Genomic DNA, 17,817 nt, shown 5'->3' on the forward strand with positions numbered 1-17,817 from the left:
TCCTATTTAAAAAGATGTGGGGAGATCTGATAGCAATTCAATAGATCTGCTAGGGATACACTAAATCCGAAATACCTATCCAATAAAACAAATACTTTGTTATATTCTTAAAGTATGCATAAGTGAATGCCAGGAAAGTTAACTGACCTATTTAATTGAAACGTGAAAACATAGAGAGCAAAATGTCCTCCCACAATGTTAAGTGACTTAAAAGGTCAGAAGAAATGCTTTCCTCTACTGGTCTGGCTATAGCAGTTTAATTTGGTGACATGAAAAATAAAGGGAAAATGACCAAGTAAAATATTATCAATCCTTGAAACTGCTCAAACTCTGACACCAGATGAATTCAGTCTCCCTGAAATTGTGGAAATACTGGATACTGTATTTTTCAAATAATTAGAAAAGTCAAATTCTTACCACCTCTTGCTAGGTCTAAGTTAGACATCTGTGTGTTGGCTAGCATCTTGTGGTGTGCCACAGGGACAGAGAGAGTGTGTGCAGAGCTGACAGTGTTATCATTACAGCTGCTATGTGTTTATTTCCAAAAGTTCTGCTCTGTGGTGTCTCAGTCATCTACAGTGGCTCAAGCAGTACTTCCCTGTCAGTGTGTGTAGCTGCATGTGTTCAGAAGTGTGTAATCATATCAAACATTAATACTGGTAATGAGAGGAATTTCGACATTATAGTGCATTCATCTGTTTAACAGTATCTATTTTAGTTGTGCTAGTGTTTTTTTTTTTAAGGCTACTGTAATGCGTCTCACTGTCTCCTTTGCCTGATTAGGTTCCCATTAACTTAGTCACATATCACCCATCAGTGGCTCCAAGCCTTCTCTTAACTATCTCACTGGCCAAACATGTGGCCAACTGAAACCATGCAGACAAATGAGCACACACAGTCAACAGCCATACCCATCTGGACACCCATTAGGTACCTATCACAGCATATGATGATTTTCTCTACTGCAAAGCCATTTAGTTAAAAGAGCGACTCTTGATATGCACAGATGACCCTGAATTACAGGGTGAATATTTTTCTTTTTCTATCTTCCTGTCTTTGCCTTTTCTTTTTTTCTGTCTTTTTTATCGTCTCTGTCTCTTTCAACTGACTAAGCCAAGATAAAAAAATTTATAGAAAAATTGTTTCCTCTTTTAATGAAAAAAACAACACAACAAAAAGAGGTAATACAGAAAAGAGACTACAGCTGCTGGCCATGTTCCTAACCCTGGCCCCTTGCCATGTGTGTTTTTTTTTTTTTTTTGATTCAGTGCTATGAAAGAACAAAATTTGGTACACTTATGCTTTAAGACAGAATTACTTTTAATTGGGTAAATACAAAATTATTTTTTAAACTCGGGGGTCACTGCCCCGAGTGCCCCAATGACCACGGGCACCACTGGCTCTGTTAGAATATATATAGACTCAGGCAGTCCTTTTCATTTCTTTGATGGCTGCTATTGAGTAAAAATATGTTTAAGTGGTGCTACTCTTATTATTTAAGTTTTTTTTTTTTTTCGCAACTCTACCCACCTCTGGTCTTTTCCCAATTTAAAGGCATTTAAAGCAAATAAAGTCTTCCCCAAGCATCTCTCCAGTCTTACTACATTCTGTCAGTTCCATTATATTCATTCTTATAACAGGAAGGAAGCTTTTATGATGAAAATATATTAATCTCTATCCTTTACAAATGCTGCTATAATAGTGATTTTTTTTTTTTTCTTGTTAGACAAATAAGGGGATTCCTAATTTTTTATTTAATCTGCTAATTCTAACATCTTTAGCTACATCTTACTGGGCTGCTAGGAGGTGTTCTTTCCTCCTCTTCAATCTGTCCCAACTGAGTCACATCAGTCTCCTCCTGCTCCTGTTAATGCAGTTTTCATTGAAAACAGCCGGTTCACTTCATAGGACTGTCCAGCTCCCATTGCAGCATTTTTTGTACTAGACATATATGCATGCCACGTTTAGTCTCATATACTATCGTTACATCAAATCTATTGATAACTACTTGTGTTTATAGATTCATTAGATAAAATAATACAAGTGCCTCTTAATGTCTTCTGCTGGTAACTTTCTATCACATACTGTCCCAATCATGTGATTCTTAATAATGATAATTTCAATGCTGTGAGAATCCTATGGGAATTCCATGACCTATGCCATTCTCAAAAAAATGTGAGCCTCTAATATACCCTTTGACATTAATGTGAAGGAACTTTTCTTTGCAGGCTGTCTTAACATGACCACAAAGAAGGGGTTTAGACACTAAAAGGCCTGTTCATCTTCCACTAAAGCATCGACTTATTAAAAGTCTAGACTTTGGCTGAGCTAATTTTTGACCCGTTCATTGGTAGGCATGTTGGTGTGCTTTAGAAGATGACCCCAGTGCCCTTTTTGCCTAAAGTCAAGAAGAGATGGAAAGTCAATTTTCTGGTACAAGGCAGAACTCATGGTTCAATCAATCACTGCAAGTATCAAATTCTTCAAGTCATAAAGTGGAAGTCCTAGATCACTACATTTACAACATGTTTGACTGTGTATAGTACAATGTTCTCTCCCTGAAACAGTGGCTTATTACAATAAATTAAGATAGTTAAATTCTTTCCTCATCACACTGAAAAGCGTATAATTTTGAAAAATGTGAAACAGATCTTCCATAAACACCATTTTAATCAGACACTTTCTTGTTTGTGAACCTTGAATCCTGAGCCTAAAAAAGAAAGGGGAGGTCTGCAGAACTTTATATCTTATTCTGGGTTCTTTTGTTCAGACTACTGAGTTTCCGATGAGCTTTTGGGGTAATTTTCCCTTGTACTTGCAAGAAGTCTGCCTTTGTGAAACAGCAATAAAAATTCATTTAACAAGTTGCTCAATCATGAATATGAAGGTGCTCCTTTTCCAGAGAGAAGGGCCAGTTCCCTGTTAATCAGTGATAAAATGCATTGTGATATCATATCATAAAATAATTAGCTTTTCTTTGTATGTCATCTTATGGTTGCTGTTTATAAAACTGATGGTCCCTAAAACACACAATCTGCAGCGACTATTTCAAAATGTCTTCTTATTATTAACTTTATACAATTTGAATGATAATCATTAGCTTCTGCTTTCAAATAAACCCTTTATTCCCTTTCTTTTAATAAACTAAAAATTTTATGAATTTTTAAGAAAAGAAAACTTCTAGGCATAAAAGAGAAAAAAAACACTTTGCGTGTTACAGGTATTAGAAAAGATGATGCGTCTAGTGCTTTCTAGTCACAATGATTCTTCTTCTTCTTCTTTATGAGCACTGTCTTAATCCGATTCCTGTTTTCTGTCCCTTTCCTCTACTAAAAAAACTTTTTCTATTTTTTATTTTTTTTGATGGCTCAGCTATGTCATAAACCTTCAAAATGAAAAAAAAAAAAAAACAGTTCTATAATCCCAATAAATCCCTCATTTATTGGGATACCGTAAAGCTGTATATCTTACCGCAAGAACCAGAACAGGACTGCAAGACTTTTTCGAGGTTCGTATCACCCTATGTGTTGTCCAAGGGTGATACCATTTCTTGATTGTAGTGATAATTATAGGTCACATCAGATCTCTATAAAGGTTTATATTTGCAAGCCTTGCCAGTAAGAGCTGGAACTTGTCCACCTTGTTTATCCACATGGAGCTGTCCAGGTACTGGCAATTCTTTAGAGGTGTGCGGTGCAGTGATCAGGCCACACTGACGAAGGGGCTGTACAGACCTCATAGACAGGTCAAGCATAAACCAGGCTTTACACTTCACTTGCAAGTGTTTGTGCATGCTCAAAATATCAATATTTTTAAAAAGCACAGGCTTGAATGGGCTGTTACCCCAAGAAGTAAATATCACAACAACAGCAAGATTGACAAACACAAGCTGTTCAATGAGTAAAAAAAACTGTGATTACTCCTCAAACAAGATCATAATTATACTATTTTACTTCCTGATTAAAATTGTGTGATGTTCACAGTATGATGCAATTTAACCACTGTAGTTTGGATTTTCCCCAAAGCGGATGTGTTTTACTTTCCCACTCCAAGTGAGACACTCTATCTTGGAGTGTGACTGATGATACTGTATACCCTTACAATAGCTGCAAAGGTCCAACACTGAGAAGTGCAGTTGAAATTGCAAGCAGCCTGCATGGACTCAATCACATCAATGTTTTCTGATTGCTCAGAACATCATACGACATAATTTTTTTGTTGGATCATAAACCACAGTGGCTGAGGGGTGCAAACATCTTCTTTATACATTTTTACAGGAAATTGAAAAGGTCTTGCAAACTTAAAAACCTTGACTTTCAAAATCAAAAATTTGCATACTTAAAAAGTAGAATGGTAAACACAAACAATATTGTTTGTTCAATCCCTAAGCCTGACTATTTACAATCTCAATTAAAGATATCCATATACATAATATATACAGAAACCAGAAGCAGGAGGGAGGTGCATAAGAAGGGAGCATGACACTATGGAAAACTCTAAGCCCTTTAGTCCCTCTGTGCTACAACTATGACAGCCAGCTATGCCCTGCTCCTCCTCACCTGCTGTCTGTCCATCACTTTATTGTGTTCTTTTTTGTGTTTACTATGATGTACAGCCTGCAAAACCAAGAATGGAGCTCCCAATAATTACTGAAACATCCTTATAACCATTGTTTGTTAAACATGTTTCTAAATGTAGCTATAAATACTGCTGAACCCTGGAACAGGTGCACTAAAAATTTTATTCCTTTGGTAATTGCTTATTCCAGAATGAAGCATAGATACATAAATGTGAATAGCAAAAAAAAAAAAATTGTTTTTGCGTTAATCTTTTTATTACATAAGCATTTTTTTTTATTTCATTTTATTGCAAAAAAAAAACATTAAAGACTTTGCTAAAAGTCACTTAAGTGCTTATTGGTTGTTTGAATACATAAAGCCAACTTGTTTTAACTGAAATGATCTTTGATCAGCTGACCAGATGCAGAAAACACCCGCCTTATATATCTGTTAGTTAAATGCAACAAAATTAAATACTCAAACCATTTTCACTAGATTCAGAGTTTCTACCTCAAGAGCATTCAGTATATTTTTCAAATGAACCTGATGTGCATGTAAGGCTCTGAAGCAGTTGAAGGTTCACTTGGACCTCAGACTGGCTTTGTAAAAAAAAAAATATTCTCACTGTTTGCCTCTCTCTTGAATCCCCCCCCCACACACACACACCCACACACACACCCCAGACCCACACACAAATGCACACACTCACAACTTCCTCAGCTCCAGCTGTGTCTTAAGAAGTCAGTGCCAGACTGATAATCTGACTGGGATAGAAGTTACCGGATCTGTATCCATTACAGAATATAATACCCTTCAGTCAGAACCTCTCCACACTTCTACTAACTGAACATTTTGGAGGTCATCTGAAGATAATCATCCCTTATAACAACCTTAGAGCCATATGTCAAGATCAGTGCTTTCTCTTTCAAAATTTAAAATGTACTTTTATCAGTAAAAAAGCCTTTTAGATCCTGTCTTAATAATTTCTACCATGGACAACCACAGTTTGTGCTACAGTAAGGCTAACATCCAAGCTGTACTTTAGTACTTCTTATGCTGAATGCTTCCTATAACTCACAGAATCACTTTACCTCTCAGCACTAAAGCTTTTACATAAGTGGTTTAATGCAAGGAAATCAAATTTACAAGTGAATGGATGCAACCAGGCTGAACACCTTTTAGATTGGGAAGTAAAAAAAGAGAAAAAAAGTTTGTACAATAACTCCACTCTCAAGGACCCTGCCTCTTAAAAATTATATTTTTCAACAAACATGGCGAAGTCACTTTTCAACAAGCGCAATACCTTCTCCCCTGCATGTCATAAAAGTCTAAATGGAAAACTTTTGGATTCTAAACACAGACACAACAAAAAAACAACAACTTATAAATTCAGTAGAATTACCCACATTGCACAGAACTAAAGAAAATGATAAAAGTTGTTTGTCTTTGAAATGGATATTTATTCCTTAGATGTGCAACGGCTTTATAAGATACCAGTGACAAAAGCAAAGCAACTGGCACAGACTGTGAAAACTGATACAGTAGTGCTTATTCCCACCAAGGACAATGAAATGTAAGCTATCATGCTCCCTCTTCACTTCCCAGAACTCACATTGAGGGCCACAGCCCGGTGTAGGTGGAAGGTCACATAAATATGTGCACGTGTGTTATTTACAAAGTGTGTGAAGAGTGTGCTCCCAATTCTCCTTGTAAAGTAATGAATACAATGTCCTTTTATTTGTTTGCTTCTGAGACAATGACAAAAATGCCAGAGGGCAAAGTGTGCTCTTCGGAAAGACACAACAGAGAAGCTGTCAGTAGCTTGCCCTCATACTAGCTGACTCCATAAATCAATTCAGTTCATAAAGAGAACTTGTGATCAAAATAAACACGATTGTTTAGAAAGGAAACCAGAAAAACACATATTTAACTGCACCTGTTTTGACTTTCTTTCTTTCTTTCTTTCTTTCTTTCTTTCTTTCTTTCTTTCTTTCTTTCTTTCTTTCTTTCTTTCTTTCTTTCTTACTGACTGACTGAAAAACTAACACTGCTTTGTTAGTCAGAGGAGAATCTAAAAAATCAAATAACATCACAAATTTTCTGCTGCATTTAAGCGCCATTTTTCTACACAAGATTTAAATTGATTCCTTTGATGAGATTTATTAGTGAAAATGTAATGGAAAAGATGGTTAGATTCAGGCTCCTCTGATGGAAGCATAATGGCGTTCTAATAGATTTCAAATCTTAAAAGAAATGTTTGTTTGGACCCTGACTTTACCTTTTGCAAACTCCAAGAAAAGGCTGCCTCACCATCAGTTGGGGATATTTGAAAGTAAGAGGCATTATTAACGTGCGTCTAAACCGAAAAATTAAATGTGTGGGTGTTATTTGTAGAAAAAAAATAGCTTGGAGTAATTCTGTTTTTTGCGATGGTGGTCCACTAATGCCAAATTATTTCTAACTTTATCTAAGGCTTTAAAGACCAAAGCCTTGGTATATTCATCATTCATCAAGTAATATCAGGCCTTCTAAACAATGTAAACGGGGTTTGGGCAAAAAGCATATCAACGGAGGGTTTAAAGCTATCTTAGGAGAATGTTAAAGAAAATAAAAATTGTGACTTAATCGACATATTTAACAAACCAATTCGTTTTACTAAAAAAAAGGTTAAAAAGGTGTTTTTATTTCCTTTGATGAAAATTGAGAAATAGAAATGCAGCAGTTTATTTAACATGTGAATTTCTACTGTAAATATTAATTCCATAAGATTGAATTTGGGCTTTAATCTCTGGTAGCTCTTTTCTGACCTTGTAGGCTTATTGATCAGGGCAAAATAAATAAACTAAATGTTTGTGACAACTTTAATAGCTACTTATCCAACAGGTGGTTAAAGGAGCATGCATAAAAAGAAGTGTGACTACAGGAGGTTCACAATCACAGGAGAGACAGACAAGAGAAACGGTTGACAAGAGCGGAGGACAATCTCAACACAAAGCGGTATCAGGAATTAGCCAGTGCAGGACTCCCAATTAAAATAAGCGTTGGTCTCTTTAAATAGAAGATGGATGATAGAAAGACAATCAAAGAGAGTTAGAGAAATATTCAAACTGTTATATTAATACAGTAAAGCCCAATATTATTCATACACGTGGTATATTTAAATTTAACTCTATTTTTACTTTAACAAAGATCATTGCTTTAGTAATGAGGCACACATTGGTCAATTATTGTTTTTCAAAGAGATTTAAAGCCTTTTAGGTCTTTTTTTGCTATCACCTTCTCCATCAAAGGTAGGTTGAGAGTCTGAAGGGCAGCTTACCAGTAATATTATTGCTGTTACATCTCTCAAGAATAAAAACTTTTGAGAAATCAAAGTCTACTTAAAGCATATATTAGTCTGGTGTATTAATTTTTTATTTTTTTTTAGCTGAGTTACATATATTATACGGTATGAAAAAAAAAGTGAAATGATATGCAAAAGTAACCAGCCAGTATTTCCTAGATTTATCAAGATATAACAAATGTTTAAGATACTAATTTGACATACTCTCTTTACAACACCTTGAAAGTCACAAAGTAGATACCAAACATGGACACACTCAATGCAGCTGACGCTGGTAAACATAACAACTGTCATATTTCTTCTTCATATTTTAAGTAAAATTAACTGACTAAATGCTGTTTTTTTTCAATGTCTATATATTGATGTCTATATAGTCACACACACACGCGCAAACACACACACACACACATATATATATATATATATATATATATATATATATATATATATACATATGTGTTTTTTGTTTGTTTGTTTTTTTTTAATCCTTGCAACCCCACTGACTAAATGTTTCATTTAGAGTGCAGACATGATTTCTGCAAAACTTCTGAACAGTTACTGCCTTTACATATCATTCATGTTATACTGATACTGAATACTAAAGTTTGCATATCAAAGACAAGTCAAAGAAAACACACATTTGCAACAGTATTAAAAAGCATTTCATGTAACATCGCTGCACAGCCGAGGTAAAAACAGCCCAAGTGTGGATGGCAGTATACAAATGAAAAAGTTTAAAGTAACTCACCACTGGCGTGTTGCTGGAGGCAAAACAGTCCAAGCAATAAAAGAAAACTCTGGCTCCAGAGAGAGAGAGAGAGGCAGCCCCTCGGCGGTTCTCCCTGCCTTGGCATGGTACAAGTCTCCCTCTTCTGCTCCTCACTTTTCGTCTGTGCTCTGTTCTTCAGCTCTCTCTACACGCCAGTCTCCACCACTAACACACACTGGCTCCCCTTCTGAGTGAGTGTGTGTAGTATGTGTCAGAGGGGGAGTGAGAGCAGGACGGGGAGGAAGTATCAGACATGCAAGCCACTGGGTGCGTGTGTTGGTTTGTCGCAATGTGAGAAAGCACACACCACACAGAATACATCAGCATCTGCAGCAGCCGTTGGTGCTGATTGTCCTCCAACCTGGTCTGACAGTAGCAGTGAGGCAAGCTGAAAGATAAACAGACAGGGAGGGAGAGAAAAAGGTTGGGAGGGGGGTTAACTTTTCTTTCCTTGTAGGGAGGACTGACCAGCTCCATACACATTCACTCACACAGGGATGGAAAGAAAACGGGGGCAGGGAGCAGACCTGAGCAAGATGGTATTCTGAAAAAAAGGGCGTATGGAGGACATTGAAAACACGCTTTGAAATGTAAGGAAATATGAGTATAAAGGTAATTCTGCATCAATAAAGGTAGTATAAAGGTAATTCTGCATCAATCTTGAAATAAGATTCATCTTGAGATAAGAGGTTCTTTTTTGCAGTGACAAGCTGAAAGTGTTTATTTCAAACATGAGGCTCATAACTAAGGCTGCTGACTGTTTAGGCTTTTTATTCTAAATTTTACAAATGAGGCTTTTCTTCGGGGCATTTTTGTATATAACTTTTCTAGAAACAATTTCAGACTGTCTGCCTTGGTGGACCTTTTATACCTAAACAAACAACCCAAGATAAACATTTTAATGACCAAATTAAGTAATTGGAAATAAAATATGGTTAAACATTTCTCTTAGAATAATATCTATCAGCAGGAGTCTGCTCAGTGTTATTTAAGTTTGATCAGGCATCCTGATCTGCCATATTTGACAACTGTTGAGCACTATATGGCATTAGAATTATGGTCCGTGTCTTACAGTGCCATTCAAAGGATTCTCAATTATACTTTTCATAAGAGGATATTGCACTCTTCACAAAAAATCTACAAATTTGTCTGCAAGCATTGAGGACTTCAGTTTCCACAAGAATTTGCCCAGCACCTTTCTCTGTACAGCTTCACTGCTGCATCTTTACTTCACTCTGTTGTCTGGGTGATTGCGACGATATTTATACTCTTTCACAGATTTCACTTCTCCCACAATGGAGATATTTTTTGACATATTCCTATTTCTGTAGAAATCTCCATCCTCCTCCTTTGCTTTGTTCCAATTTAAATGACTGCCTCAAAGCAGTCTGGATTGGCTTCTGGTTCACTTATAATAGCAGATATCTGCAGTGGTCTGGTATTTCTGCAGGTGTCGAACTATAACTTAGACTGAATGTCTGAAATATATAAACTTAAAAGGAGTGGCAAGAGTACAATCTCCTCTGGTGATCTTGTACTGCTGGCCATAAGGTCACACACACAAAACATCAATCAAAGAGTATGTGTTGGTGCAGAGAGGGGGAATGCAAAGTCAGAATCAAGATTTTTTGGGTTTGCACTTCACTAGGCTGGAGGTACAAAGGCACACTTAGCTGGAAACCTGAGACAAAACAATGGGGACAGGCAATATTTAGGTTAAAAAAAGGCAATAGTGGCAACTTTGTCTGACAAAGATTAGGCTAGGATATGGTAGCTTGGTAACTCAATCATGAAGAACGCTTCAAGAGGGCACTAAGGATACTTTAAATACAGCCAGAACAGGTGAGTGACTTTATGAGTGAATTGGCGTCTGATGAGTTACATTGCCAGTGACAAACTATCATAGCCGCAAATAACTCTGGGCCAAACATGACCAGTGTGTACCTTCATAAATTTACATTCTCTGACTGATGATTCTTTATCCTAGTGTGATTCTCTGTTCCAAAGCTGATCTAGATGTGGGTGTGATGTCATTTACAAGTTGAGAATGCCGTATTTGTAATAACAAAAAGGATTTGATTGTTATTGTGTAGCTAAATACTAAAAGCAATAAAAACCAAGACTACAGTATAACTCTCTCTTGCATTCAATACAAAATTAACTTCTGGGAAAATACAATTAATTTAATTCAATTCAGGTAATTTATATACCGCCAATTCACAACACATGTAATTTGAAGGCACTGAACAGAGACAATTCAACCAGATCCTACAGTGATATTGGTTCAAAGTTTTCTATCTAAGGAAAATGAGCTGATTGCATCTACTTATTGACTCAAAGGCAATCCCTACCACTAAGCATGTTTGTAGCAACAGTGGAAAGGAAAAACTCCCTTTTAACAGGAAGAAACCCTAAAGCAAAACCAGGCTCAGTGTCAGCCTGGCTCTGCTGTAATCAAAGAGGGGGTTAAATCAATAACTTGTTAATTCCTATATTCTACCTTACACACAATTTTTTGAAATTTTTTAAATGATATTTCTAAATTCGTGAAATTCCTCCTCCTGTATTTTTGCACAAAGAGAATGCAAAATACCTGAAGATTAGCAGAACCTCTTTCAATAAAAAAAAGAAAAATGAAACTTTTCACCAGTTATTCAAGAACTGAACTAATTAAGTAAAAGTATGAAGTTGCAATGCACCACAACAAAGTGGATATCCAGTTTTTGCTTTGATCTATAATAACACAAAATTCTCATGCAAATAAATGAAGAGCTTTAGATAACAGCCTTTAGCGGAAATAAGAAAACAGGCCATTTTATCCATATGCATAACAATATCTAAATCCAACTGTGTTAAAAGTTATATGACTGATAACTCTGCAGACTAAACTTCCATTAGTCAAAATCACATGTCAGAGAGCAATGTTTTATTGTCTAATATTTTATTATGCATATTTAGAAATAAAAGTGTTATAAAAACCCCTCTGTTAACTAATCTTCTCATAGTGGTGTGTTGTTCAGGTGGCTGGCAGAGACACTTTGAAGGAGCTGTTATAGATTACATCACCCAGGCTTAGGGCTTTTATACTAATAAATAAATGGGCTGAGACATAATAGGCCATTTCCTTTCCAGAGCTATCCTTTTGCCTTAAAGGCATTCACTGCTGACATAACTTTGTGTGTATGTGTGCGTTTCTGTATTGAATATTTTCCTTTCAACACAAAACAATGCATTGTTGGTCTGATCATTCACTATATGAAAAGCTGTTTTTTCAGTGCAACATATTTGTTGATTTTATTAAATAGTTTTAATATTTAATAAAATAATATTTAATAAAATATTTATTTTAATAAATAGTTTTTTAATAAGTGCTTCCAGTTTATGTTTTTGTAAGTAAAGACAAAGAATTGGAATAAGGTTAAATAAGGCTAATTAATATTTTTTATTTCAGATATCAGGAATGAAGAAAGCATTGCAGATATCCAAAATATAATTTCTGACATCTAAAAAATATTTTTATTTGTACAAATGTCTTTACAGATATCTACAACTAAATTTGTACTAGGAATAATTACATTGTGGATATCTATAATTCCCATTCTTCCAATCTAAATTAGAAATGACTACTTTTATGCAACTGATTATTGATGCAACGTACTGTATGAGTCGGACACTGATGAGCACCTCATCCAGGAAGTCGTTATTCCCACTTGATAGCACCGTCGGAAAATATTTCCCTCTGGAATAAAATGGAGGCAGACATGGACAGAACTTCTGCTTGTGACAGACTTTCTGGTGAATTTGCTCATGCAGGCAGTGTGTCCCTCGTTTGAGGATGAGCTCATTTCAGTTTCTTTCGATTCTGTCAATTAGACTATCACCGGCGCCATTACTGCTTCAAAATCCAGAGAGCAAGCTAAAGTCACCAAACCGTCTTGGATTTTAGGTTCAAAAGCCTTAAACTATGTAAGATATGCTATTTTCAGTCATTGATTCTTGATATCTGAAATAAAAATTATGACCAGAAACAAATGAATTACAGAAAAATGAAATTCATTTTTAGATATCCAGAATGTTTATTTTAGATAGGAGTAATATTCATTTTGGATATATGGAAGTAACGGCCCAATACACATAAATGGGGAAATGTGACATCATTTGTACTAGTAACAATTATTTGTGATTTACAAATGGAACAATAGAGAGGAGTGCCTTATAAATGTAAAACAACCTGCCATATCTCACTTCATATAAACGTACTCTTTAACTCAAGCAACAATCTTCTCCTTCGCCATCATCCTCCCCTTTTGTAGCTGTTGCGCTTTCTCTTTCTTTTAAACACGTTCTCCTTTTTTATCTTATTTTTTTTGTATTTCTGCATTAAAATCTCTAGTTTCAGTGGAGTAAAAGTGCCACTTCCTGTTGCCTGTTGTCATGCTGACTTGTCGGATCAGTGCTCTACTGATAAGGGCTTTTCATACTTGTTGTGCACGCACTTAACTCTGAGAGGACCTAGTTAAAATTGATTGAAATAATTCATAGCAGCCGTTGTGAAAACAAATACTCAGAGTTCCTGACTTTAGGCTACATCAATTTAGAGTTGCAGATTTGAATCTGAATTTATTAAACCGGTTTCGTGAAACACGCCTCTGGAAGTAAAAACCCAATACACATGAATGGGATTTGTTCTTGTAAGAATTACATTTAAGATATCTGAAATGTATATTTTAGATATGAAGAATGTTTTAGATCAGAAATTTTCATTTTGATTAGGAAGAAATGCATTTGAGACATCTGAAACATATATTCAGTCAAGCTAATTAATGTCAAAAGGGCCACTTAAAATTTGTCAAGATTTCTAGGTATTTGAAAGTTTATTCCTACTAGTACAATTATATTTTTGGCATCCTGAAATTTAATTTTACTTGCAAAAATGTAATTTAGGATATCTATACGTACCGTTCTGGCTAGTAGGAATATAGTTTTGACCAGGAAGAATGTTATTTTAGAGATCAACAAATGGAACAATAAAGCGAACAGCGCTTCAAATATGTGCCAAACAGCCTGTGATATACTTCTGTCTGTCTGTTCTTTAATCTTTCTCTCTCTCCCCTTCTCCAGTGAACCAGAATGTCATTTCAAGCATGTCTAACTGTGGGAAGCCTTTTAAAAACTGTGACAGCGTTTGTCCCCAATAGCTGTGAAACTGTGTACGTGAATGTGGGTGTTTGTGCTTCATGGGGGCCAGCTTTCAATACCTTCAAGTAACTGTTTTTGAAGGGGTCACTTCTCGATTTACACATGATATCTTGTCTTCAGGCAAATCAGCACAGACATGCATCAAACACGTACACACAAATGAACACAAACACGCACAAATCCCTTTCTTCACTGGAGGCGCCCTCATGCTGGGTGCATGATAAACGGCACACACTGGCTCAAGTGAAGGATAAGCGGTAAAACCAAAGAGCAAAAACAGAAATAAAATGATAGTGACAAGAAAACTAAAAGAATGATGAACGTTTGATAGAACAGATGATAAAATCAAGCATGGCAACCTTTAGTGGATAAGTTAGTTTTGAGAGCAGCTGAAAAGATGGTAAAAACCTGAAGGCTTATTTGTAAGGCTCATATTGTGAGCCACAAATGAAGTTGCCTATATCTAAATCTCTCAACAAGAATGTTTCTCTGTCCCAAAGGTTAATAGCATTTAAAATACTTTTGCTTCTTCACACAGAATACTGCAGTCAATGCCTGAGGTTAATCCTAAATCATTTAAGACATGCTGACACAATACGACAAAATATTGTGAGTGTCTTTCATTGAACGCCAAATCTTTGCTTTCCTTTAATGTGTTCTCATAAAGGCTCTATTTACATTCTTGGTCCATTCCAATTAGGAGAGCATTGTCATCAGGGCTTTCAACTATCGATCTCAGCCTGAAGTGAGATTTTGGAACACTTACAGCAAAATCCCTATTTTAAATCATAAACAAAACAGATTAATTTGATATATGTTGAAACCCACTTTCTAACAGCTTTTATATGGAGCATTCATAAAAGTGCAACCGTGCTAAGTGCCATTTAAAGATCTTCATATTCTCAATCTCTAACAGCACTGTACCTGCCTTCTGTCCAGCAGTGGCAGCACCTGTCCTCTCCTTCTCGGTCCTCATCAGTAATTCGACATACTATATGTTGTGATTTCACCTGTAATATTTAATAAAGTTGTCATTTTGAAATAAGTTCTTTTTTGATTTGCCATGGTTTGTTGGAGCACAGCATCACATTTTGCTTAATATTATGTATTGACACATTCTCAATTATCAGGGGGAAGAAAAATGTGTTCCCATTAAATGCTTGCCTTTAGTCAATTCTCTTGTTAATTGGAATCATTTAACATGAATGTAACGTGAATGTAGTATTAAACGTATCCAAATTTGTATTAAAAAACAATATTAGAGCTTTAAGTTCTGATATTTGAGGTATCTATAGTTTAGTATTGATTGTAACATAACAGCCTTCAAAGGGTGGTGTGGGAGGGTGCTCACTTGATGAAATCCATCAAAAGCCCGGCTTGTAATACTTGTCACTGCAGTGTGTGCTTTGTTAGTGCTGCCATATAGGTAACAAATGTATATACGGTATGTAGGATGTAAACAAAAAAATGCAGGAGAGAGAATTAAACATGCTTCTGCAGACCCAGGATGGAGGAGCAACAAGTACTCGCACTGGCAGAGTTCACTCAGCAGAGACTCCCCACTCAAGACCATAGATAAGAATAGGAATGGTATTGGCACAGAAAACACTTCCTTCACCTGAAGATGGAGGAAGCTTAATATGTGTTGTAATGCTTATCCCATTGTCAATGGGTGGCAGAGCAATGCTGCCACAGAAATAAGAAAGTAAGAAAATTCTTCAAAATTCACTTATGTCACATCCTCTGTCCCATCTTTTGGTACACCATTTGCCAACAAGTGAACGCACCCAGATCCAGAGACAAACAGTTGTTCCCATGCCACGGTACAAGTCTGTTTGAATTATAAATAAAGTTAACACCAACAGGATCCACTCGAGAAATCCATCATTTCTGATGGTTAAAAACATCCCAAGGGTTTGGTCCCAGATAATTGTTGAATATGTTCTGCCTTATGAAAGCTTATTGAGTGAGCAATTCAAAAAATCATCCTTAAGTGTAAAAACTATGGATGGTTAACTTCCTGTATTGTGCATAGGCACCAATAAATAAGCAAAAATTAGATATTTCTATCTCGCAGTCAGTATAGTTTTTAGCTGTTTAATTGTAACAATATATGGACAGAGAGAGAATGGAGCCCCCAACATGTTTTCTATGTCAGGAAAAAAAAAGGTGACAAAGTTTAAACATTTTCAAGTTTCTTACATGTTTTTATTCCTTTGGCACTAAATGGAATCTGGGAAATGAATCTTCCAATTAATGTATTAATTCTCTCTAACTTTTAAACAAAAAAATCCTTTACTTTTATATCTTTGCATGATAAACATCCTGTGTGCTTTAAAATGGCTTATAGAAAATGCAAATGAGAAATTAAAACCCACCAGCAATTTGATCAAACTGTTAAAATCAAACTGAATTATGAAATACAGTAATATAATTAAAACCAATTTACTTTTTCATGGTTTCCTTTAAGACACTGTTTGATTTGTAGACACATTTGATCTGACACACTGACATGGGATTAGGTCCATTTTACAGAAACACCAATGCAACACAGCAGTACATCTGCTAATCCCAACTTATTCACTTCAGTTTGTCTTTAAATTAACAAGCATTTTAACATAATCTACTTTAAACCTATCTTGCTCACTCCCATTCACTACTTCATTTACATAGAAATCCTTTCTGCCTGAATGCTTTGTGGAACAAGAAAGACACTGTGTGTGGGAGTTGAGCTTGTTTCCTCTTTCATAGTTTATTTCTGCTCAGCCATTCTCCACCTGAGGAAAATCCATACAGTGGTAAAATAAGAAAATTTGTTTTTGTTTGGTTGCTCAGTCCTTTGCATTGGGGGACACAAAGAGTTTAACATTTACTGGTAGTGGTTATAAAAGTTTCCTAGAGCATGAAGGCTATTCAGCAATGAACTGTGGAGAGGGGGATGCTAAAGTGTCAGGGATGACTAGTGATTTTAAAACATTCTTTATAACCATTTGCTCTGGTGCCTGGGGTAAGCTTAGCATTCTGTAACCCAGTATGGCACCTACAACAGTTCGCTCTGAGTATAACAGAGTGAGAAGAAAGGCGTGATGATGAAGTAGTGACAGTTTCACCTCTGACCTCCACTTAAATTGTGTATTCATTGTTGCCTGCATCGCTTGGAGTTACCTGCACAGAAAGAAAAAATGGCACCCATTGACTTTGGATTATCACTAGTTGATTGCACTAAAGTCTAATCTGTTGAAAAATTGTCAAAGTGCCTTATATTAAGCTACCTACTGAAAATACTTTTTAGTGATCACACTGTTACTGGAGAACACTCGAATAGGGCCTTGGGAAAATCACTCCTTCAGCCCAAAACCAACCTAAAGAAATATAGGAAATTCTCACAACCACACAGTGTACATGCTGTTTCTCAAACACCTAGTTGGTTGAGGGAGAAGGCCATTCACAATAAGGATGGTTTTACTGGGGTTATTAATTCCTGTTAAACTGACAGTGGAGTCTTCCTATTCAATGTCACAACATGCATGCTCTGTGTGAAGGACTGCTGCAAAGTCAACAAAACATTGCAATCGACTCCCCACTGATGCGGTGCAAGTCAATGACTTGATGCAATCTGCTAAGTTTCCTTAGATTGCAAATATGTTTTTCTGATATTGTGCAGGCCTCATTGTCAGCTTATCATGGTCAAAATTTTGCTTCTGATTAAGAACATTTTATTCTCCTGTATGGAACAAAACTGAGATGTATTTTCCTCAATTCACAATGAAACGTATCAATTTTATAAAAAGGCTTCATTGTGTACAGCGAACCCTCGCTGTAACGCGGTTCACTTTTCACCGCCTCGCTGCTTCATGGATTTGCATCATGCATTGTCAAACTTTATCGTCAAACATAATCGATGGTGGCATGTCGGTTTATAAGGATCTTTTGGCCCAGAAGAAAAA

General features: G+C 36.1%; 1 protein-coding gene across 3 annotated transcripts in view; it reads right to left on the reverse strand.

The window, feature by feature from the left end:
- bmpr1b (bone morphogenetic protein receptor type IB) overlaps positions 1-17,817 on the reverse strand; it is an 84,349-nt gene that overhangs the window by 18,773 nt on the left and 47,759 nt on the right. For all 3 annotated transcript variants that reach the window (XM_015374345.1, XM_015374347.1, XM_015374346.1), the window contains one exon: positions 8,651-9,059. In XM_015374345.1, coding sequence (XP_015229831.1) covers positions 8,651-8,756 — 106 coding nt within the window. In that variant the 5' untranslated portion in view covers positions 8,757-9,059. The remainder of the gene's footprint in view (positions 1-8,650; positions 9,060-17,817) is intronic.

Source organism: Cyprinodon variegatus, unplaced genomic scaffold (assembly GCF_000732505.1).
Source record: "Cyprinodon variegatus isolate N-32 unplaced genomic scaffold, C_variegatus-1.0 Scaffold100, whole genome shotgun sequence".
NCBI lineage: Eukaryota > Metazoa > Chordata > Actinopteri > Cyprinodontiformes > Cyprinodontidae > Cyprinodon > Cyprinodon variegatus.